The sequence below is a fragment of the Entelurus aequoreus genome, linkage group LG22 (assembly GCF_033978785.1).
Source record: "Entelurus aequoreus isolate RoL-2023_Sb linkage group LG22, RoL_Eaeq_v1.1, whole genome shotgun sequence".
Taxonomy (NCBI): domain Eukaryota; kingdom Metazoa; phylum Chordata; class Actinopteri; order Syngnathiformes; family Syngnathidae; genus Entelurus; species Entelurus aequoreus.
This window is the reverse complement of record NC_084752.1, coordinates 4,865,209-4,891,276: the sequence shown is the minus strand read 5'-3', so window position 1 is coordinate 4,891,276 and position 26,068 is coordinate 4,865,209. Positions and strand designations below refer to the sequence as shown.

The 26,068-nt window shown below is 36.6% G+C and overlaps 1 protein-coding gene across 8 annotated transcripts in view; it reads left to right on the top strand.

The window, feature by feature from the left end:
* Window positions 1–26,068, top strand: part of inpp4b (inositol polyphosphate-4-phosphatase type II B) — a 489,649-nt gene that overhangs the window by 320,743 nt on the left and 142,838 nt on the right. For all 8 annotated transcript variants that reach the window (XM_062032293.1, XM_062032295.1, XM_062032296.1 and 5 more), the window contains 2 exons: window positions 12,560–12,665; window positions 22,939–23,005. In XM_062032293.1, coding sequence (XP_061888277.1) covers window positions 12,560–12,665; window positions 22,939–23,005 — 173 coding nt within the window. The remainder of the gene's footprint in view (window positions 1–12,559; window positions 12,666–22,938; window positions 23,006–26,068) is intronic.

The following is a 26,068-nucleotide window of genomic DNA, read 5'->3' as shown; positions in this document are numbered from 1 at the left end:
AAGAGGAGCGACGTTCATATGTTGTTAATATTCAGTGTTTTATTGTTTATAGTTAACATTGTAAATCCCACATAAAAGAGGTGTGGTGTTCATAATGTTGTTAATATTCAGTGTTTTATTGTTCACAGTAAATATTGTAAATCCCACATAAAAGAGGTGTGACGTTCATAATGTTGTTAATATTCAGTGTTTTATTGTTCATAGTTAATATTGTAAATCCCACGTAAAAGAGTGACGTTTATATGTTGTTAATATTCAGTGTTTTATTGTTCATAGTTAATATTGTAAATCCCACGTAAAAGATGACGTTCATATGTTGTAAATATTCAGTGTTTTATTGTTCATAGTTAATATTGTAAATCCACGTAAAAGAGGAGTGACGTTCATAATGTTGTTAATATTCAGTGTTTTATTGTTCATAGTTCATATTGTAAATCCCACGTAAAAGAGGAGTGACGTCCATATGTTGTTAATATTCAGTGTTTTATTGTTCACAGTAAATATTGTAAATCCCACATAAAAGAGGTGTGACGTTCATAATGTTGTTAATATTCAGTGTTTTATTGTTCATAGTTAATATTGTAAATCCCACGTAAAAGAGTGACGTTTATATGTTGTTAATATTCAGTGTTTTATTGTTCATAGTTAATATTGTAAATCCCACGTAAAAGATGACGTTCATATGTTGTAAATATTCAGTGTTTTATTGTTCATAGTTAATATTGTAAATCCACGTAAAAGAGGAGTGACGTTCATAATGTTGTTAATATTCAGTGTTTTATTGTTCATAGTTCATATTGTAAATCCCACGTAAAAGAGGAGTGACGTTCATATGTTGTTATTATTCAGTGTTTTATTGTTCATAGTTAATATTGTAAATCCCACGTAAAAGAGGAGTGACGTTCATATGTTGTTAATATTCAGTGTTTTATTGTTCATAATTGATATTGTAAATTCCACGTAAAAGAGGAGTGACGTTCATAATGTTGTTAATATTCAGTGTTTTATTGTTCATAGTTAATATTGTAAATTCCACATAAAAGAGGTGTGACGTTCATATGTTGTTAATATTCAGTGTTTTATTGTTCATAGTTAATATTGTAAATCCCACGTAAAAGAGGTGTGACGTTCATATGTTGTTAATATTCAGTGTTTTATTGTTCATAGTTAATATTGTAAATCCCACATAAGAGGTGTGACATTCATATGTTGTTAATATTCAGTGTTTTATTGTTCATAGTTAATATTGTAAATCCCACGTAAAAGAGGTGTGACGTTCATAATGTTGTTAATATTCAGTGTTTTATTGTTCATAGTTAATATTGTAAATCCCACGTAAAAGAGGAGTGACGTTCACAATGTTGTTAATATTCAGTGTTTTATTGTTCATAGTTAATATTGTAAATCCCACGTAAAAGAGGTGTGACGTTCATAATGTTGTTAATATTCAGTGTTTTATTGTTCATAGTTAATATTGTAAATCCCACGTAAAAGAGGAGTGACGTTCATAATGTTGTTAATATTCAGTGTTTTATTGTTCATAGTTAATATTGTAAATCCCACGTAAAAGAGGAGTGACGTTCATAATGTTGTTAATATTCAGTGTTTTATTGTTCATAATTGATATTGTAAATCCCACGTAAAAGAGGTGTGACGTTCATAATGTTGTTAATATTCAGTGTTTTATTGTTCATAGTTAATATTGTAAATCCCACGTAAAAGAGGAGTGACGTTCATAATGTTGTTAATATTCAGTGTTTTATTGTTCATAATTGATATTGTAAATCCCACGTAAAAGAGGAGTGACGTTCATAATGTTGTTAATATTCAGTGTTTTATTGTTCATAATTGATATTGTAAATCCCACGTAAAAGAGGTGTGACGTTCATAATGTTGTTAATATTCAGTGTTTTATTGTTCATAGTTAATATTGTAAATCCCACATAAAAGAGGAGTGACGTTCATATGTTGTTGATATTCAGTGTTTTATTGTTCATATTGTAAATCCCACATAAAAGAGGAGTGACGTTCATAATGTTGTTAATATTCAGTGTTTTATTGTTCATAGTTAATATTGTAAATCTCACATAAAAGAGGAGTGACATTCATAATGTTGTTAATATTCAGTGTTTTATAGTTAATATTGTAAATTCCACATAAAAGAGGAGCGATGTTTATATGTTGTTAATATTCAGTGTTTTATTGTTCATAGTTAATATTGTAAATTCCACATAAAAGAGGAGCGATGTTCATATGTTGTTAATATTCAGTGTTTTATTGTTCATAGTTAATATTGTAAATTCCACATAAAAGAGGAGCGATGTTCATATGTTGTTAATATTCAGTGTTTTATTGTTCATAGTTAATATTGTAAATCCCACGTAAAAGAGGAGTGACGTTCATAATGTTGTTGATATTCAGTGTTTTATTGTTCATAGTTAATATTGTAAATCTCACGTAAAAGAGGAGTGACGTTCATAATGTTGTTAATATTCAGTGTTTTATTGTTCATAGTTAATATAGTAAATTCCACGTAAAAGAGGTGTGACATTCATATGTTGTTAATATTCAGTGTTTTATTGTTCATAGTTAATATTGTAAATCTCACGTAAAAGAGGAGTGACGTTCATAATGTTGTTAATATTCAGTGTTTTATTGTTCATAGTTAATATTGTAAATCCCACGTAAAAAAGGAGTGACGTTCATAATGTTGTTAATATTCAGTGTTTTATTGTTCATAGTTAATATTGTAAATTCCACGTAAAAGAGGTGTGACATTCATATGTTGTTAATATTCAGTGTTTTATTGTTCATAGTTAATATTGTAAATCCCACATAAAAGAGGAGTCATGTTCATATGTTGTTAATATTCAGTGTTTTATTGTTCATAGTTAATATTGTAAATCCCACGTAAAAGAGGTGTGACGTTCATAATGTTGTTAATATTCAGTGTTTTATTGTTCATAATTGATATTGTAAATTCCACGTAAAAGTGGAGTGACGTTCATAATGTTGTTAATATTCAGTGTTTTATTGTTCATAGTTAATATTGTAAATTCCACATAAAAGAGGTGTGACGTTCATATGTTGTTAATATTCAGTGTTTTATTGTTCATAGTTAATATTGTAAATCCCACGTAAAAGAGGTGTGACGTTCATATGTTGTTAATATTCAGTGTTTTATTGTTCATAGTTAATATTGTAAATCCCACATAAGAGGTGTGACGTTCATATGTTGTTAATATTCAGTGTTTTATTGTTTATAGTTAATATTGTAAATCCCACGTAAAAGAGGAGTGACGTTCATATGTTGTTAATATTCAGTGTTTTATTGTTCATAGTTAATATTGTAAATCCCACGTAAAAGAGGTGTGACGTTCATAATGTTGTTAATATTCAGTGTTTTATTGTTCATAATTAATATTGTAAATCCCACGTAAAAGAGGAGTGACGTTCACAATGTTGTTAATATTCAGTGTTTTGTTGTTCATAGTTAATATTGTAAATCCCACGTAAAAGAGGAGTGACGTTCATAATGTTGTTAATATTCAGTGTTTTATAGTTCATAGTTAACATTGTAAATCCCACGTAAAAAAGGAGTGACGTTCATAATGTTGTTAATATTCAGTGTTTTATTGTTCATAGTTAATATTGTAAATCCCACGTAAAAGAGGTGTGACGTTCATATGTTGTTAATATTCAGTGTTTTATTGTTCATAGTTAATATTGTAAATCCCACATAAAAGAGGTGTGACGTTCATATGTTGTTAATATTTAGTGTTTTATTGTTCATAGTTAATATTGTAAATCCCACGTAAAAGAGGTGTGACGTTCATAATGTTGTTAATATTCAGTGTTTTATTGTTCATAGTTAATATTTTAAATCCCACATAAAAGAGGAGTGACATTCATAATGTTGTTAATATTCAGTGTTTTATTGTTCATAGTTAATATTGTAGATTCCACGTAAAAGAGGTGTGACGTTCATAATGTTGTTAATATTCAGTGTTTTATTGTTCATAGTTAATATTGTAAATCCCACGTAAAAGAGGAGTGACATTCATAATGTTGTTAATATTCAGTGTTTTATTGTTCATAGTTAATATTGTAAATCCCACTTTTTCATTTTAATGTACATTTTGGGTGTCCCATTCAGTAAAAAACTGTAAAATTCCATTCCCTTTTTTTTGAAGTGGTCTGTCATAACGTTTTTAGAACTGTGACTTTGACACCTTGGCCCCCCAGACACATTGTTTCTCTCAATGTGGCCCCCTTCGAGTCAAAATATTTGCCCAGCTCCGGGATAAGTGCCGGTCGCTCATTGGTCAAAAAAACCTGGTAACATGTGCTGGCGACATGACAGAAATATGAATAATTATCCTCCACTTGTTAGGAGTGTTTCTTGTCCCACAGCCAAGCAGCAAGTGAAGTAGACATTTATTGGAACCTTTAAACTGAGCTCAATCACATTGCCACACCAGAGCAGACGTTCTATGAGGTTATTAACACATCTATCCACATCTTTATATATTTTTTTTATATATATTTCCAGTCTTTTATTGTGTCACATTAAAGACGGGCTAAATCAAATCATATTGGCCACGCTGAACAAGCTGCTCGGGAGTTTAATTAGCGAGCAGATGTTTTTTTTTAGTTGATGTTTGGCTCCAAATCAGAACAAGCCGGCGTTAGAGGATTGAGACGTCTAAAAACCTCAGCAGGGGTTTCTTGCGACGGGAGAGCGAGCCCTGAATGTTAATCTGTCGTCTCCTGCAAGATGTGCATGGCGGCGTTTCTTCAAAGTCAGGGTGACTTTTCCACACGGCGGTTTTACAAACTATGGGAGGGGAAGGGAGGGGCGGCGATGCTGAAAGAGTAAACAATGCGACAGGTGGCTGGCGACGGATGCTGATTAGACTCATGAAGCACACGACGTTAGTTTGTTCGGAGCAACTGAGGGTTCGCACGTTTTTAGAAACATTGAAGACAATTGAAAGTCTGGAAATAAACTCCCCAAAAAATCAGAAATGCAACACGGAACGACACAGGAAGTCCTTCATACCGACAGCCATCAGACTGTATAATGCATATTTTCCTTTTTGACTACTTAAATGTATAATAGACTGTATTTATGTTATTCACATGTGAATAATGCTGTATAATAGACTGTATTTATATTATTCACAAGTGAATTATGCTGTATAATAGACTGTATATATGTTATTCACATGTGAATAATGCTGTATAATACTGTATTTATATTATTCACATGTGAATAATGCTGTATAATACTGTATTTATATTATTCACATGTGAATAATGCTGTATAATAGACTGTATTTATGTTATTCACATGTGAATAATTCTGTATAATAGACTGTATGTATGTTATTCACCTGTGAATAATGCTGTATAATGGACTGTATTTATATTATTCACATGTGAATAATGCTGTATAATAGACTGTATTTATGTTATTCACATGTGAATTATTCTGTATAATAGACTATTTATATTATTCACACGTGAATTATGCTGTATAATAGACTGTATTTATATTATTCACATGTGAATAATGCTGTATAATAGACTGTATTTGTATTATTCACATGTGAATTATGCTGTATAATAGACCGTATTTACGTTATTCACCTGTGAATAATGCTGTATAATACACTGTATTTGTATTATTCACATGTGAATAATGCTGTATAATATACTGTATTTATATTATTCACATGTGAATAATTCTGTATAATAGACTGTATTTATGTTATTTACCTGTGAATAATGCTGTATAATAGACTGTATTTGTATTATTCACATGTGAATTATGCTGTATAATAGACCGTATTTATGTTATTCACCTGTGAATAATGCTGTATAATACACTGTATTTGTATTATTCACATGTGAATAATGCTGTATAATATACTGTATTTATATTATTCACATGTGAATAATTCTGTATAATAGACTGTATTTATGTTATTTACCTGTGAATAATGCTGTATAATACACTGTATTTGTATTATTCACATGTGAATTATGCTGTACAATAGACTGTATTTATATTATTCACATGTGAATAATTCTGTATAATAGACTGTATTTATGTTATTTACCTGTGAATAATGCTGTATAATAGACTGTATTTATATTATTCACATGTGAATAATGCTGTATAATAGACTGTATTTATATTATTCAAACGTGAATAATGCTGTGTAATAGACTGTATATATACTATTCACATGTGAATAATGCCGTATAATAGACTATATTTATATTATTCACATGTGAATAATGCTGTATAATAGACTATTTATATTATTCACATGTGAATTATGCTGTATAATAGACTGCATTTATGTTATTCACATGTGAATTATGCTGTATAATAGACCGTATTTATGTTATTCACATGTGAATAATGCTGTATAATAGACTGTATTTATGTTATTCACATGTGAATAATGCTGTATAATATACTGTATTTATGTTATTCACATGTGAATAATGCTGTATAATAGACTGTATTTGTTATTCACATGTGAATTATTCTGTATAATAGACTATTTATATTATTCACACGTGAATTATGCTGTATAATAGACTGTATTTATATTATTCACATGTGAATAATGCTGTATAATAGACTGTATTTGTATTATTCACATGTGAATAATGCTGTATAATAGACCGTATTTATGTTATTCACCTGTGAATAATGCTGTATAATACACTGTATTTGTATTATTCACATGTGAATTATGCTGTATAATAGACTGTATTAATATTATTCACATGTGAATAATTCTGTATAATAGACTGTATTTATGTTATTTACCTGTGAATAATGCTGTATAATAGACTGTATTTATATTATTCACATGTGAATAATGCTGTATAATAGACTGTATATATGTTATTCACATGTGAATAATGCTGTATAATAGACTATATTTATATTATTCACATGTGAATTATGCTGTATAATAGACTATTTATATTATTCACATGTGAATGATGCTGTATAATAGACTGCATTTATGTTATTCACATGTGAATTATGCTGTATAATAGACCGTATTTATGTTATTCACATGTGAATAATGCTGTATAATAGACAGTATTTATGTTATTTACCTGTGAATAATGCTGTATAATAGACTGTATTCATTTTATTCACATGTGTCAATAAAGGTTGTAATGAATGTCTCTTTTTCGTAAACATCCACCCCTCAATCCTCCCCCAACACGTCCCTCCCCTCGTCGTTTAGTCTGCCCCGGTCCCTCGGGTGCAATATGATTCCCCCCACCCCCTCCAGCCGGCCAAAATGGATTAGTTTTAAGAGCATATTTTTTTGGCTCCATCCCCATCCTTTCCCTTTTTTCTTGTCGTCTATCCCCCCTGCTCCTCGTCCCCCTCCCTCGCACCTGTCTGGCGTGATCACCCGCTGGAACACATCCACATCCGATATTTCCTCAGGCCCGGAGTGGACACATTAGGAATGCTCCTGTCGGCCGAGAGACACCCGGGGACCATTTTTCTTTATTCCGCAGCAATCGGATTCGGCGCCGGTACTATAGATTTTCTATCAGCGTCTCAATCAGGACTCTATGAATAGGGAGGGGGCTGGGGGGGGCTGATATGAAAAGCGTAGTATCAATTTGGTGCCCGTCAGAGCACATCGTAGGCTTATTAGACGGTCATTTATGGAGCGCCCGCCCTGCCTCAGCCCCATTAGCTTCCCTACGGAGGACGCAGACTCTTCACCATCACCAAGTTTTAGTCTATTAATTAATAATGCATCAAGCATTCTCTGCAAAAGCAATGGGGCAAACAGGAGTTACCGTGCACAGCAGATGTCCAGGACTTCATTACCTCACTTTTCCTTTGGACTGCACTTAGCTTTTCACTGTAGCGAGTCCCCGGGACCCACAGGTAGCCATTTTAGTGGGTCCCCGGTAGGGTTGTACGGTATACCGGTACTAGTATAGTACCGCGATACTAATGAATCATATTCCGTACTATCATCATCGGCAGAGGTGGGTAGAGTAGCCAGAAATTGTACTCAAGTAAGAGTACTGTTACTTTAGAGATGTATTACTCAAGTAAAAGTAAGGAGTAGTCACCCAAATATTTACTTGAGTAAAAGTAAAAAGTATGTTGTGAAAAAACTACTCAAGTACTGAGTAACTGATGAGTAACCTGTTCGATTAATGACGGCAACAAATAATGCACAAAAACATAAAAATAGCAATGAGCAAATTCCGAGCCAGGAATATCTCTTAAGTACTAAAACAATAATATATATTAAATAATAATACATTAACATTAAAAAAAATAAGGCAAATTGAGCCACAATAATTTAACAGCACCATAGGCTCAGTAGGCAGACATTACAAAGGAAAATAACAAGTTAGCCTTTACACAAACCATAGACTGATAGGTGTGGGCTGCACCTGGGAACACACTGATTGGTGTTTCTATTCTTGCGTGTGTGTGTGTGTGTGTGTGTGTGTGTGTGTGTGTGTGTGTGTGTGTGTGTGTGTGTGTGTGTGTGTGTGTGTCTATGAGGCTGCAGTGCGTTAATAAATGTCCCCACACGATGTACATTTGACAGTGATTCATAGCAGGGAAGCTAGCATCAGCCTAAGGTGACAGCCAAAATATCTACTAATGTTACTTACCGCCATGTGCTTCCTGAAATTTGACATTGAGTTCATGTAAGCTTAAGCTTGTTGTTTGCCGCTGAAACTTTATGTGCAGTTAATCATGTGACCGCCTGGCTCTGTTTGATTGGTGAAACGTAGTCAAACGTCACCAGTGACTGCATTTTATTGGTGAAACGCAGGCATGCTACTTTGAAGGTCTGTCTGACAGACCAAAACAAACAAAGCGTGCATTAACAGGTCGATAAAAATCAGTAGCGAGTAGCGAGCTGAATGTAGATAAATGGAGCGGAGTGAAATTAGCGTTTCTTCTCTATAAATATACTCAAGTAAAAGTAAAAGTATGTTGCATTAAAACTACTCTTAGAAGTACAATTTATCCCAAAAGTTACTCAAGTAGATGTAACGGAGTAAATGTGGCGCCTTACTACCCACCTCTGATCGGCGGTCACTCGAACGAGTATGCCGATTCTCCCGGTAGGGGTGTATCCCTTTATGGAGGATGCCTAGAATAGAAACTAGAATATAAAATCGGTTATTTCACCTTTTTTTGTTAAGTACATAACTCCGCATGTGTTTATTCATAGTTTTGATGTGACAATCTACAATGTAAATAGTCATGAAAATAAAGAGAACGCAATGAATGAGAAGGTGTGTCCTGTATGCTGGAATGTCTTTCAAAGCATTTGGAACACAACCTATACCGGGGTTCGACAACCCGAGGCTCTAGCGCCGCTCTTGTGGCTCTCTGGAGCTTTTTCAAAAATGTATGAAAAATGGAAAAAGATGAGGGGAAAAAATATATTTTTTGTGTTAATATGGTTTCTGTAGGAGGAAAAACATGACACAAACCTCCTTAATTGTCATAAAGCACACTGTTTATATTAAACATGCTTCACTGATTCGAGTATTTGGCGAGCGCCGTTTTGTCCTACTAATTTTGGCGGTCCTTGAACTCACCGCAGTTTGCTTACATGTACAACCTTCTCCGACTTTCTAGGACGCGTTTTATGCCACTTCTTTTTCTGTCTCATTTTGTCCTCCTGACTTTTAACGTTGTGCGTGAATGTACAAAGGTGAGTGTTGATGTTATTGACTTGTGTGGAGTGCTAATCAGACATATTTGGTCACTGCATGACTGCAAGCTAATCGATGCTAACATGCTATGTAAGCTAGCTATATGTACATATAGCATCATTATGCCTCATTTGTAGGTATATTTGAGCTCATTTAGTTTCCTTTAAGTCCTCTTAATTCAATTTATATCTCATGACACACTATCTGTATGTAATATGGCTTTTAATTTTTTGCGGCTCCAGACACATTTTTTTTTGTATTTTTGGTCCTATAGGTGAGGGCGGACCTACGTCACTTCCGCCTACCAATCCCCCAGCAACCGGAATTCGTTGAAAACAAACCAGCTCACAGCGAACACAGCATTGACAGAAAAAGCATTTAACGAGCGTTGTGGCTTGGAAGTCGGCGTTAAATCCTTCATTTACGCATTTGTACTTATTCGCATATCGTGTGAAAAAACGAAAATGTATTATTTGCGTCAGACTCGTCTCAGTGAACTTTAAAGCTTCTCAGGCTTGGCTTAGCTTGCTAGTTAGCTTAGCTTGCTAGTTAGCTTAGCCTGCGCGCTACTAAGAAAGAGACGCGGAAGTTATCAACAACAAGATCAAGGTTAGTGTATAAAATATTGAGAGATTTGAGGGCTACATGTATTGTTTAAGTACAACAAAGGAGAGTTTAAACAGAGAAGGGAGAGGTGGCAAAATAACCTAATAAGGAAAGTAATACCAAGATTACGGGTAAATAATACTGGAATGTCCGGCAAAAAACCCCAAAAGAAAGCAGACTGACCCCTAGTAGCCTGGTCCTTGTAAGTTGTAGCCTTATGAAGGCGCAGTACAGCAGGCGAATAATGTACAAAATATATGTCTTTGTATTGAAAAGTCTTGCAGACAGCATTTTGCGACTGTCTTGAAAAGTTGATTAAATGGCAACATGAAAATTATAGGGTTTATTGGTTTTTAAAAACCCAACTGTTAAGTGCAAATTTAAACGAAACCGGTTTTCGAAAATAGCTAGCTAGGCTATAGACTATATAGCAGTGTTTTTCAACCACTGTGCCGCGGCACACTAGTGTACCGTGAGATATTGTCTGGTGTGCCGTGGGAGATTATGTAATTTCACCTAAATTGTGTTAAAAAAATATTTTTTTGCAAACCAGTAATTATAGTCTGCAAATGATGTGTTGTTGTTGACAGATTGCTGGACGACAGCAAAGACTTACAGCGTGTGGAGCCGCAGACGGCGTCCACAAAGTACATCCGTACATGACATGACAATGAACATCAAAATAGGAGCGCAAGACAAGAACAAAAACACCAAAAAACTCCAAATAAGTCACGGCGTGACGTGACAGGTCATGACAGTACACCTACTTTGAGACAAGAGCTATAGTGAAGCATGGTTGGTTATGGTTTGAATATCCAACAATTGCGAGAATAACTTTTTATTGTCAATATTGGCTGCTGAGTTTAATTTTTTTATGTTTTCTGCTCGTGGTGTGCCTCAAAATTTTTTAAATGAAAAAAATGTGCCTTGGCTCAGAAAAGGTTGAAAAACACTGCTATATAGTATATACCGCATGTTATTTTTGTACAACAACTTCAGCTGTCGAACGTTATAAGGTACAAATTCAACAAGTACAACATTAGCACGAACGGTATAGCCAAGTTGTGGTTAAGAAGGTGGATTTTTGTTCCTTATATTTACCAGAAACGAAGTGATCCGAACACGCGACCCGGGACTTTGGGGGACTCCAGTGAGAACCGTCCTCGTTTTCCCAGTGTAAAGCTGCGAGCCATTTGTCTCGTCTCTGTGGGCTTTTATCACGCTTTGGCAGAACAAAATACAACCTTTGTTTTCCCTGTTTCCAGTTGTGGTTAGCACAACCAAAAACAACACAGTTTTTCGGCATTTTGGAGGCAGAATGACGGGTTTAACCAGCGTAGGTCGACAGGTTAAAGAGTAATGGCAACGGTTTGTTTTCAACGCCAGTCTGGTTGCTATGGCTCGAAGAACCCGTATGTAGCTCAGTTGCCCGGATGTCGGCCCTCACCTATATGGCTCCTTCAACATTTCGACCCCTGACCTATACAAATAATGCAGACCCCTGACCTATATAAATAATCATTGCCGACCCCTGACTTATACAAATAATCATTTACCGATGACAAGTACAGCTAAAATGATGTACAAAGCAAACTATAACCTGCTACCAAAGAATGTACAACAATTCTTCTCAACTAAAGAGGAGAAATATAACCTTAGAGGAAAAAAATCATTTAAAATATTTATATGCACGTACAACCCTTATAACTTTTAGCATATCAGTATGAATTAAGTAAAGAAGTTAAACATTGTACTGATATGATCCAGTTTAAGAGGTTGTTCAAAATAATAGTGCTTACAAAGTACAAAGAAGAAGAATTATGAGAAATACTTCCAACCTTATTAAAAATAAGATATTCTTCATCTCAGTATGTTAATAATGACTGACTTAATTAATTACATGTTACAAAACTGTCGTGTATACTAATTCATAGATGTTCTTTTATTATATAAAAAGGTCAGTAAATGATTCTATATATTTGTAAACGCTTTGAAGTGGGAAAGGGGTAGGATTAAATAAGCTTTACTTCTTCCTACTCCTTTTCGGGCATGATGTAAAATGAATTGATATGAAATTGTGTGATGTATTATGATGTAAGTGTGTTCATGTTCCGAATAAACTAAAGAAAGAAAGAAAGTACGACAGAGAGTTGGGTTTTCCCCCCCGTTAAAAGTGTGCTCGTGTCTTCGCTTTCAGGTCATCGGATGGTGGCTGCGGTGCCGGAACTGTGGTGGTGAGTCGTCTGAAGATGGGGGAGATGGAGGAGGCGGAGCACATCACCACCGACGTACCGTCCCAGAAGGTAGGAGCCTCTAACACCGCCTCTCTAAGTCCACTCCGCCAATGAGATTAAAGGAAGTTCTCTGGGATTTGCGGTGTGTGTGTGTGTGTGTGTGTGTGTGTGTGTGTGTGTGTGTGTGTGTGTGTGTGTGTGTGTGTGCGTGTGTGTGTGTGTGTGCTAATCTCATACAAAGCACTTACCTTGTCTCGAAAGCAAGACGCTTGCGATATTCCGAATGGGATGCCGGCACACCAGGATAGACGTCGTAGGTACTCTTCATTTTTGCTTCAGTGTGTGTTCTGCAGCGCCACCTTCAGGTTTAACAAGCAGACTTGTGCTTTTCTTTCACCGCACAGCACAACTCCCCAAGGCTGTCGTGTGTGTGTGTGTGTGTGTGTGTGTGTGTGTGTGTGTGTGTGTGTGTGTGTGTGTGTGTGTGTGTGTGTGTGTGTGTGTCCTTAAAAAATGGCCAACTCACAGAACTTATTACTACGTGTGTGTACGGTCAAATCTACCTAGCAACAGCGGTCGGTCCTCACAACTACAGAAGTAAAAGATTTTTTTTACTTTGTGTGTTTTGCATTCTGAAGTGAGGTTGCAACTCTCTACTCCCATCTAGTGCTAGATATATTTTTTCATCGTTCTAGCTATAGTGGAAAGGGGGGGCCCTCACAACCTACTAACCAAACGTGGGTCCACACAAAGTAGGCAAGACGTGTGTGTGTGTGTGTGTGTGTGTGTGTGTGTGTGTGTGTGTGTGTGTGTGTGTGTGTGTGTGTGTGTGTGTGTGTGTGTGTGTGTGTGTGTGTGTGTGTGTGTGTGTGTGTGTGTGTGTGTGTGTCTGTGTGTGTGTGTGAACAAGTTAGGACCGAAATCATGATCCCAGTACTGAAAACCATTGCATCTAATAGAGAGCCAAATACTAGAGTCCGTGAACATTGCTCCAAAGTCAGGATTTTTGGTTGATTTGATGTGCATACAAAAGTAAACATCGACAGGTGCAAAGGCAGCAATATATGATAAAACAAGACGGCAGCTAAAGAAGGGCTTCCCTATTCATCCCCGAAAAAAAAACAGCCAGGTGAACAGCTGATTTTACGACTTCCAGTGCTGACGTATCCTATGTGACCATAGGATGAACAATTACACTACGATATTATAGTGGCCATTCACAGTTAGCTTCTAGGGCAGGGTTGCGGTCCGTGACTCGTTTGTCATCGTCCTTAAGCACATTACAAAAAAACAAAAAATAGAGATCTTGCACCCCTGGTGGTGAAATCTTTTATCACAATATTGCCCATTTTTTTGTCGTTGTTGTAAAATGATGACTTTTGTCATGTTGCCAAGTGAAGTTCCGATTATCATGATGACATAGCCAACATTTTACAGTTTTGTTATAAAATTGTGACTTTTGTCGAGTAAAATTACGATTATTTTCATAAAACTGCCAAAATGTGAAGCTTTTTTTGTAAAATTGCGCCTATTGGGTAAAATTCCAACTATTATCATAATATTGCACGAATGTTCAGATTTCTTGTAAAATTTTGACTTGCGTTGAATAAAATTACGACTTTCATTATAATACTGCCAAAATTCTAAGTTTTTCTTGTGGAATTGTGACCTTTTTATTGTGAAATTCCAACTCATTTCTCACAACAAGCTTTTTTATATTCACACAGTTTGTATATATTATTAATGTTGTAAATACACATCTTTATATATCTAGAAAGGGTGGTCCTAAAGAGGTAGGCCTTTTTCGTAGGTCTTATGAAGGTAACAAATACAAAAGTGTGTGTGTGTGTGTGTGTGTGTGTGTGTGTGTGTGTGTGTGTGTGTGTGTGTGTGTGTGTGTGTGTGTGTGTGTGTGTGTGTGTGTGTGTGTGTGTGTGTGTGTGTGTGTGTGTGGGTTCTTGTATTTCTACCCTTCTTGAGACATAAACCAGGAAAAGTAGCTTCCATATGAGGACCGGTGAACAAATCATGGCCCCAATACGGAAAACCATTGCATCTAATAGAGAATGTCTCATTTGCACCCCTGCTGGTGAAATCTATCAAAATGAGGGTGGTCCCAAAAAGAAGGGATTTTTAGAATTGACTGTGTGTCGGTATTAAAAGTGCTCCCCCTCTGGTCAACATATGAAATAACAAGTGTGTGTAAAAATGTGAAGTGCGCCCTCTCTGGCCAACATATGTAATAACACGGGTGTGTAAGAAATTGAAATTGGCCAAAATTAATATAAAAAAATAAAATAAATATGTATATAGAGACATACTGTAATAACTTGAAGTAAATTATAAATATTAAAAACCAATTACATACAAAAAATTTAAATTAAAAAAAAATAACTAAAGGCCGTCTTTTTCTCACAATGTGTCGACTTTTTTCTTATAAAATTGGGAACAATTTCTCATATTCTTTCTGTTTCTGTAATATTGCAATATTTTCTCATAAATTATTTCTTTTTTATGTAAAATCATTACTTCATGTAAAATTATTACTTTTTTATGCAAAATGGTGACATTTGTCATACAAAATTCTGACGTATCACAATATTGCCAATTTTTTTGTTTTTCTTGTAAAATAGTGACATTAAAGGCCCACTGAAATGAATTTTTTTTATTTAAACGGGGATAGCAGATCTATTCCATGTGTCATACTTGATCATTTCGCGATATTGCCATATTTTTGCTGAAAGGATTTAGTATAGAACAACGACGATAAAGATCGCAACTTTTGGTATCTGATAAAAAAAAAGGCTTGCCCCTACCGGAAGTAGCGTGACGTAGTCAATTGAACATATACGCAAAGTTCCCTATTGTTTACAATGATGGCCGCATGAAGTGAGAGAGATTCGGACCGAGAAAACAACAATTTCCCCATTAATTTGAGCGAGTATGAAAGATTTGTGGATGAGTAAAGTGCAAGTGAAGGACTAGTGGGGAGTGGATGCGATTCAGATAGGGAAGATGCTGTGAGAGGCGGGGGTGACCTGATATTCAGCTGGGAATGACTACAACAGTAAATAAACACAAGACATATATATACTATATTAGCCACAACACAACCAGGCTTATATTTAATATGCCACAAATTAATCCTGCATAAAAACACCTCAGTGTTTGTTATGTTAGCTCCTAGCTCCTATGCTAGCTCCTAGCTCCTAGCTCCATATAAGCCGCCAATCCAACTCAAACACCTGCACAACACACACAATCACTAAGCCCAAAAGACCGTTCACCTAACCCAAGGTTCATAAAGCTTATATATTTAAACAAAGTAACGTACGTGACGCGCACGTACTGGCAAGCGATCAAATGTTTGGAAGCGCAGCTGCTACTCACGGTACCTGATATTCAGCTGGGAATGACTAAAACAGTAAATAAACACAAGACATATATATACTCTATTAGCCACAACACAACCAGGCTTATATTTAATATGCCACAAATTAATCCTGCATAAAAACACCTAGGTGTTTATGCTAGCTCCTAGCTCCTCTGCTAGCTCCTAGCTCCATAGAACACGCCAATACAAAAAAACTCCAACTTTTGTCATAATATTGCACACTTTTTCAGTTTTTCTTGAAAAATGTTGACTTGCGTTGAGTAAAGTTTTTCTGTGAAATTCCAATTCATTTTTCACAGCAAGCTTTTTTATATTTGCATAGTATATATATATTATTAATGTTGTAAATACAAATATTTATATATCTAGAAAGCGTGGTCCTAAAGAGGGAGGCATTTTTTGGAGGTCTCAAGGTAACAAATACAAGTGTGTGTTTCTGCGTGTGTGTGTGTGTGTGTATGTGTGTGTGTGCGTGTGTGTGAGTGTGTGTGTGCATCACTGTCTTATATAATTGGCCGAGGGCTCCTACATGGTTGACTGACTTTTGGTTGTGCCCACTCGTGTAGCTGGTGAAGGGAGGGTCCCTGCCAGGCTCCACAGTGTCACTGACAATCTGCCCATGTCGCCTTGATGAATCTGTCACCCTGTGTGTGTGTGTGTGTGTGTTGTTTCTTTTGCAGAAAGATGAAGGAAGAGACAAGACAAAAAATATTGAAGTTTCTTTGTGCCTGTGTGTGGCTTGCTTGTTGTTGCCTCCGTGTGTGTGTGTGTGTGTGTGTGTGTGTGTGTGTGTGTGTGTGTGTGTGTGTGTGTGTGTGTGTGTGTGTGTGTGTGTGTGTGTGTGTGTGTGTGTGTGTGTGTGTGTGTGTGTGTGTGTGTGTGTGTGTGTGTGTGTGTGTGTGTGTGTGTGTGTGTGTGTGTGTGTGTGTGTGTGTGGAAGATGAGAGACATGACAAACATTGATAAAGGCTAGTGGGTGAGTGTGTGTTGTCGCTGCACATTGCACGTGTGTTTCTTTTGCAAAAAGATGACAAAAGGGGGCAAAAGTTGTCAAACTGTGAGATTTAATGCGTGGAGTTGAGTTATTAGAGTTTGTGCCCCCGTTTTTGTGTGTCTGTATGCGGAGTAAAACTATGGAACAAACTGGACTTACAACACAAGCAATGCCAAACTATTAATCCATTTAAACTATTATACAAACATGGGGTCTGCTTCAAATATAGAGATGAGGGTCTTTAATTTGACCTGCTGCTGTACTCTGTCTCAAAGTGTGCTCAATGTTTCCTTACCATTATTGCTATGTTGTCTATTACCATTGTTGGTATATTCATTATTCCTACATTGTTGATACAAATTATTGTTATAGTGTAATAATTATTGTTACCTGTGGTAATGCCTCTATGATGCAACATTTGTATTATAATCCTTGAACAAAGTAAGAGTGAAACTCATGTGAATAATCACTGAATGGAGAACTGGGGGTGGGATTAAATAAATGATCTTCTTCCCACTCCCTTTCAGGCAAAACTGGACAATCATGCATTACATACTACATAGGGGTGTGGGAAAAAATCGATTCGAATTCGAATCGCGATTCTCACGTTGTGCGATTCAGAATCGATTCTCATTTTTTAAAAAATCGATTTTTTTATTATTCTTTTTATATATATATATATATATATATATATATATATATATATATATATATATATATATATATATATATATATATATATATATATATATATATATATATATATATATATATATATATATTTTTTTTAAAATTAATCAATCCAACAAAAAAATACACAGCAATACCATAACAATGCAATCCAATTCCAAAACCAAACCCGACCCAGCAACACTCAGAACTGACATAAACAGAGCAATTGAGAGGAGACACAAACACGACACAGAACAAACCAAAAGTAGTGAAACAAAAATGAATATTATCAACAACAGTATCAATATTAGTTACAATTTCAACATAGCAGTGATTAAAAATCCCTCATTGACATTATCATTATACTTTTAGTTTATGAGATGCGATGCAAGTGTAAGCCACTGCGACACTATTGTTCATTTTTTTTTATTTTATTTTTTTATTAATGTTTGTAATGATAATATCAATGAGGGATTTTAAATCACTGCTATGTTGAAATTGTTACTAATATTGATACTGTTGTTGATAATATTCATTTTTGTCTCACTACTTTTAGATTGTTCCGTGTCATGTTTGTGTGTCCTCAATTGCTCTCAATTGCTCTGTTTATTGCTATTCTGAATGTTGCTGGGTCGAGTTTTGTTTTGAAATTGTATTGCATTATTATGGTATTGTTGTGTATTGTTTTCATTTAAAAAATAAAATAAAAAAATAAAAATCGATTCTGAATCGAATCGTGACCCCAAGAATCGATTCTGAATCGAATCGTGGGACACCCAAAGATTCCCAGCCCTAATACTACACATTACCTTTTGCACTATATTAATTTATGTTATGTGTTGTCGACTTTGTACTTTTTTAAAAATTATTATTTTTTTATGTCATTGCCTGAAAGAAAGAAAGAAATGACATTTAAAAAAAAAAAAGTCTTGACAAGCCGAATTTTCTTGTTCTATTGGCAGATAATTTTGCTTAGTTCAAATAAAATACTCCTCATTTTTGTATTTTCTTCTTGTTTTTGAACACTGACTTTTTGCAGTGCACGACTGTATATATCGGTATAGGTTGATATCGGAATCGGTAATTAAGAGTTGGACAATATCGGAATATCGGATATCGGCAAAAAAAAAGCCATTAACCGGACATCTCTAGAAAAAACTCTTTCCAAGAAAGAAATATTAAAGAGAACACTGCAAAAAGTCAGTGTTCAAAAACAAGAAAAAAAAATACAAAAATGAGGGGTATTTTATTTGAACTAAGCAAAATTATCTGCCAATAGAACAAGAAAATTCGACTTGTCAAGACTTTCCAAAACAAGTGAAATTAGCTAACCTCAATGAACCCAAAAATACCTTAAAATAAGTATATTCTCACTAATAACAAGTGCACTTTTCTTGGTAGAAAAAAAAAGAGATCTTTTTGCTCAATATGTTGAAAAATATTCTTAAATGAAGTAAATGCTAGTGCCATTATCTTGACATAATGATATGCATACATCATGATTTTTTTTTCATGCTTGAAGTAAGTATTACTTTAAAAAAGCAGTTTTATACTTGTGAGTGTTGATGACACAGCTTTGCAACAGTTGATATTCTAGTTTCAAGCATGTTTTACTCAATATAGCTCATCAAATCTCAGCAACAAAACTGTAATATCTTACTGACATTTAGGACCAAAACCCTTAAAACAAGTAAAACACTCTAACATAAAATCTGCTTAGTGAGAAGAATTATCTTATCAGACAGAAAATAAGCAAATATCACCCTTATTTGAGATATTTCATCTTACTTACATTTCAGTTTTTGCAGTGAACTGAATGTTTTTTTTGGTTTTTTTTTCCTGTGGAGGGAAATGCCAAACATCCTCTCCCTCATGAATATGTCTGACCCCTTTTGTAAAACAAGACGATCACCTTTCATCATGAGCCCATCAAACACACACTGACAATTACCGGGGGCCCTCTTGAACAGCTGGGGCCCTTTTTTTTATTTCCCACCCCCCTCCCCCCCCCCCCCCCCCCCCCGCTCCTCATCTCGCCTGAAAGGTTCCTCCGTGTTATTGTACGCCGCAGAGTGTGAGTCGGGATCACTTTGCCCAGCCTGATGGATGAGGCCTGCTCGTCATTACGCTCCCCTCCTCTGACACGTCTGCCTTGCTCAATGACTCATGTTGCTGCCACGCCGGCGCAAAGATTGTGGCGTGTCACTATTTGTGTGGAGAGGAGCGCGGACTTAATGCATCGGCGTGTAGTCCCCGGCGACAGCGGCATAAAAACCCTGTCAGACGGGAGATGGATCGGATCTGGATGGCGGGTGTATTTATTGGGAGAGTTTAGTCCTGTCCGTGCAAAAAGAGCGACTCTGCTCAGGTAGCCGGGGTTAAAGTTCAAAGGTCCACAAATCCCCGCCGAAAGAGGGTTATGCAAGCGGCGCTAGACATTGAGCTAAAAGCCACGGGTTGTCAACTCATTGTCCAGCACGACTCTTAAAAGGGAACTTCCCTTTTGTGGGGAATTTTGCCCATCACTTACAATCCTTATGTGACTTTTTGTGCCTTCTAAATAGTGAAAAATTGTTAGTAAGAGGCGACTAAGAATGCAGGTAATGGGTTAAGTTATAGTTAAAGTTAAAGTACCAATGACTGTCACACACACACTAAGTGTGGTGAAATTTGTCCTCTGCATTTGACCCACCCCCTTGTTCACCCCCATGGGAGGTGAGGGGAGCAGTGAGCAGTGGCCACGCCCGGGAATCATCTTTGGTGATTTAACCCCCAATTCCAACTTTTAATGCTGAGGTAATGGGTCCCATTTTTCTAGTCTTTGGTATGACTCGGCTGGGGTTTGCAACCTACCGATCTCAGGGCGGACACTCTAACCACTAGGCCACTGATGCAGGTAATGGGTTAAGTTCAAGATAAAGTTAAAGTACCAATGATTGCCACACACACACTAGGTGTGGTGAAATGTGTCCTCTGCATTTGACTCATCCCCTTGTTCACCCCCTGGGAGGTGAGGGGAGCAGTGAGCAGCAGCAGTGGCCGCGCCCTGGAATCATTTTTGGTGATTTAACCCCCAATTCCAACTCTTAATGCTGAGTGCCAAGCAGAGAGGTAATGGGTCCCATTTTTCTAGTCTTTGGTATGACCCGGCCGGGGATTTGAACTCACGACCTACCGATCTCAGGGCGGACACTCTAACCACTAGGCCACTGATGCAGTTAATGGGTTAAGTTCAAGATAAAGTTAAAGTACCAATGATTGCCACACACACACTAGGTGTGGTGAAATGTGTCCTCTGCATTTGACCCATCCCCTGGTTCACCCCCTGGGAGGTGAGGGGAGCAGTGAGCAGCAGCGGTGGCCGCGCCCTGGAATCATTTTTGGTGATTTAACCCCCAATTCCAACCCTTGATACTGAGTGCCGAGCAGGGAAGTAATGGGTCCCATTTTTATAGTCTTTGGTATGACCCGGCCGGGGATTTGAACTCACGACCTACCGATCTCAGGGCGGACACCCTAACCACCAGGCCACTGATGCAGTTAATGGGTTAAGTTCAAGATAAAGTTAAAGTACCAATGATTGCCACACACACACTAGGTATGGTGAAATGTGTCCTCTGCATTTGACCCATCCCCTTGTTCACCCCCTGGGAGGTGAGGGGAGCAGTGGGCAGCAGCGGTGGCCGCGCCCGGGAATCATTATCATATAAAAAAATTAAATAAATGGAAAAACAATACCACTGTTTTTACTGGTAAAATTCAAGCAACAGAGCTGCCAGTGTTTTTTTACTGTAAAATCTTGTTGTTTTTTGTTTGTTTTTAATGTTTTAGTGCAGGATTTATCAACAACACCCAGAAACTCCGCCAGCTTCACTGGAATCGAGCTCATCTAGGATGTTCTGATTTAAAGTGGAAAAGTGTTCTGTGGTCTGACGAGTCCACATTTCAAATTAATTTTGGAAACTGTGGACGTCGTGTCCTCCGGACCAAAGAGGAAAAGAAGCATCCGGATTGTTCTAGGCGCAAAGTTGAAAAGCCAGCATCTGTGATGGTATGGGGGTGTATAAGTGCCCAAGACATGGGTAACTTACACATCTGTGAAGGCGCCATTAATGCTGAAAGGTACATACAGCTTTTGGAGCAACATATGTTGCCATCCAAGCAACGTTCTCATGGACGCCCCTGCTTATTTCAGCAAGACAATGCCAAGCCACGCGTTAAAACAGCGTGGCTTCATAGTAAAAGAGTGCGGGTACTAGACTGGCCTGCCTGTAGTCCAGACCTGTCTCCCATTGAAAATGTGTGGCACATTCTGAAGCCTAAAATAGCAGAAGGGAGACCCCCGGACTGTTGAACAACTTAAGCTGTACATCAAGCAAGAATGGGAAAGAATTCCACCTGAAAAGCTTCAAAAATGTGTCTCCTCAGTTCCCAAACCTTTACTGAGTGTTGTTAAAAGGAAAGGCCATGTAACACAGTGGTAAAAATAAACCTGTGACAACTTTTTAAATTCTAAGTTAATGATTATTTGCAAAAAAACATAATGTTTCTCAGTGTGAACATTACATATCTTGTCTTTGCAGTCTATTCAATTGAATATAAGTTGAAAAGGATTTGCAAATCATTGTGTTCTGTTTTTATTTACGAATTACACGACGTGCCAACTTCACTGCTTTTGAGTTTTGTATTAAGTTGCATTTTAATACTGTTATACAAGTGTAAAAAGAAGTGAGACACAAAACAAGTACAATCAAACATTATGGTGTATGTTAGTATCCTGGGCCGATATCAGAAATGTGAAACAAATGTAATGAAAGGGCTAGCATTCTCTCACACACACACACACACACACACACACACACACACACACACACACACACACACACACACACACACACACACACACACACACACACACACACCTTAATTTGAATACAAGGCATGTCACATAGAGCATAAATGGCCCTGATTTTGGCCCCGCCCTCTCAGCCCTGCAGAGGGTTACTCACTTTGTTAGGTGTTTGAGGTGAAGGACAAGCACAATGGCGAGTTGATGGAGGTGGTGTTAATGAACATCCCGCCACGGGGCAATCAGTGAGGTCACAGCCTCAGCCTTTGGTGATTGCACCACGGGGCCAAAATGTCCCTCGGTGCTCACCTTTTGTGTGCTTGATTTGAAAGGGTTCATTTTATTCGTCACTAAAGAAGTGTTGTTTTCGAAAGCTGTTGAAATATGTACGGTAAATATCACCGATGTGAACCTTGTTTTCTGTGCTTTGCAGTGTCCCTTGGTCTGTGATCCCGCATCCCACGGCAGCGCCGAGAGAGACCGCCTGCTGACAGGACCAGGTGAAAGTCATTATTTGTTTGCTGTGATGTCATAATAATCAGACTATTTTTTTGCGTGTAACATGTTGCGTCGACCAGTTCTTCCTCCCAGGGAATCTAAGTTACTGGTCAATCCCAAGTTCTTTCGATGACATATATGCTGAGTAAGACGGACCATCAAGACAGAATTGGAATATTTTCAAGTTTTACTAAATATTTAGGAGGTCAATTTAACCAATACATTCATATCGGCTACTCTAGTTGATCTGGCATTCCAACGGAAAAGCCAACTCCTTTGCACACAACGAAAACCCCCATCTCTCCCCCTCGCAACACTGATAAGGAAAAAGTGGGTGTTGTATTTCACATTCCAAGGGTTAAGACACTAAATAGACAATATGAAGACAAAGAGAGACTGGTAGACTATACAAAGGAAAAGTACTAGATGCTCAAACATGGCTATGTAAAAAGAAAGAACTCTTAAACATATATGCATCCTCCACAAACACAACTCACATTTCAATACTTTTGCCTCAAACAAATAAGCAGACAAAGGCGCTTTTGGTTTCAGGAGCCCCCTAATAACACAGTGATGACACGGATATCGATCAGAAGAATCAGAATCAGAAGAGTTTTTATTGCCATTGTTTGAGAACGGGTTCCTAAACTAGGAATTTTACTTGGCGCAATCGTGCAACACAAAACACATAACACAGAATAGATAGATAGGATATCGATCAGATCATCGGGAATGGACTTTTGTTTTCTTTAAAGCTGAAGTGGGGCGGTGTTTGTTTTTTGGTGACAAGCCCGTGGCCAGAATAATTCACAAAGTTAAACTCTGTAAGCTAAATGATACGGACACGTTTGTTACTGGATACTTTCTAATACGCTGCAAAACTAATAATGGCGTGAAGGGTGTTACACCCTCACGAAAACATCGACCCTGAAGGGAACGTCTGCCCCTGTGCTCCCGGACGACAGTCTGCACCGGAGCCAAACAGCAGGACAGGTGTAAGAACTACATTATTGCCTGTCACTCTTTATAACTCCTTGAGCAGATTTGAATGTTCATTATTGACATTTTTACTCTGAGTTTGAAGCAAACGTTTGGCGAGGCATGTTTTTAAGCAACACCTTGTTTAAAGCGTCACCTTCATAGTTAGTTTCGAAGCCCAAATACCTCCATATTGTGCTTCACGCACACTCTTTATTAACCAGTAGAATTGTCTCTTTTTTTTGCCATTCGTCCCCGCCACAGATGAAAGAAAGGTACCGGTACTTTTCAAAGGAAGTTTAGTACCGATTTCAATCAATTAGTATTGCGGTACTTTATTAGTACCGGCATACCGTACAACCCTAGTTTGCACATAGGGTTGTGCGGTATACCGGTACTGCGATGAGGTGGCGACTTGTACATGGTGTACGCCGCCTTCCGCCCGAATGCAGCTGAGATAGGTTCCAGCACCCCCCGCGACCCCGAATGGGACAAGCGGTAGAAAATGGATAGATGGTATACCGGTATTAGTATAATACCACGATACAAATTAATCATATTCGCTACTATACTGCCTCTGAAAAGTACCGGATGTCTACACCTGACATCCACTGTAATGATACCAAGTACAAGAGCGTATCTAGTCGATACTACTATGATTACGTCGATATTTGTTGGCATCACAAATTACATTTATATTATGTTTATAAACTCAGGAAATACGTCCCTGGACACATGAGGACTTTGAATATGACCAATGTATGATCCTGTAACTACTTGGTATCGGATCGATACCTACATTTGTGGTATCATCCAAAACTAATGTAAAGTATCAAACAACAGAAGAATAAGTGATTATTACATTTGAACAGAAGTGTAGATAGAACATATTGAAAGAGAAAATAAGCAGATATTAACAGTAAATGAACAAGTAGATTAATAATTAATTTTCTACCTCTTGTCCTTAATAATGTTGACAAAATAATAGGTAGATAAATGACACAATATGTTACTGCATACGTCAGCAGACTAATTAGGAGTCTTTGTTTGCTTACTTACTAATAAAAGACAAGTTGTCTAGTATGTTCACTATTTTATTTAAGGACTAAATTGCAATAAGAAAGATATGTTTTAAGTACACTAAGATTATTTGTTAAAATAAAGCCAATAATGCAATTTTTGTGGGGTTTTTTTTTTTTTTTTTTTTTCGAGACATGTATCTCGTGCGCACGAGAAACTTTTTTATAAAGTTATAAAAAACAAATTAAAAAAAAAAAATGTTATGATACTTTTCGGTAGTTTTATACAGAGCCCCTAAAGCAGGGGTGTCCAAAGTGCGGCCCGGGGGCCATTTGCGGCCCGCAGCTAATTGTTTACCGGCCCGCCACACATTCTGGAAAAACTATTGTAAAAAAAAAAAAAAAAGAACATTAAAAAAAGTGGAATGAGGTGAAATCTAACGAGAAAAAGTTGCAATGTTGACACAAAAGCTGCCATACAGGCTGTTTTTTTTTCTTTTGTCTTTCTTTATTTTTCTGTTTTTGCCATTGCTCAAAAAAGAAAAATAATGACAAAAAATCCATGTTATAATGAATACTTTTCAGGGCTCCAATTACTTCAAATATTTCACTTTAAAATGTTTTATGTGGTAAATATTGCATATATTGTGTAGTAGCCATATAAAAACATCAAAGTTTTCTTTGACAAAAGCGCATAAAACAAACAAAATAATAGTTCCAGCATAAAATCGACGGATATATCTGAAGTTGATCTCCTAACTTAAGTGTTGAAAGTAAAAGAAAAACCTAATAAAAATGTATCACTTTATGAGTGGGGCACATTTTGGATCCCAAATATATTTAGTGATTTTTTATTTATCTTTTCACTGTGATTACTCACAAATATGAAAGAATTAAAATCAATGGTGTCCTGCATTATTGATCTTTTAGGGCTCTAATTACTAAATACTGCATATTTCAGTTTTACTATAAAAAAAACTAAGTTGTTTTTGACAGAAAAGCCATAAAATATTTTTTGAAATTTGTATTACTTTATATCAACTTGAAGTTGATATAGAGATTTACTGT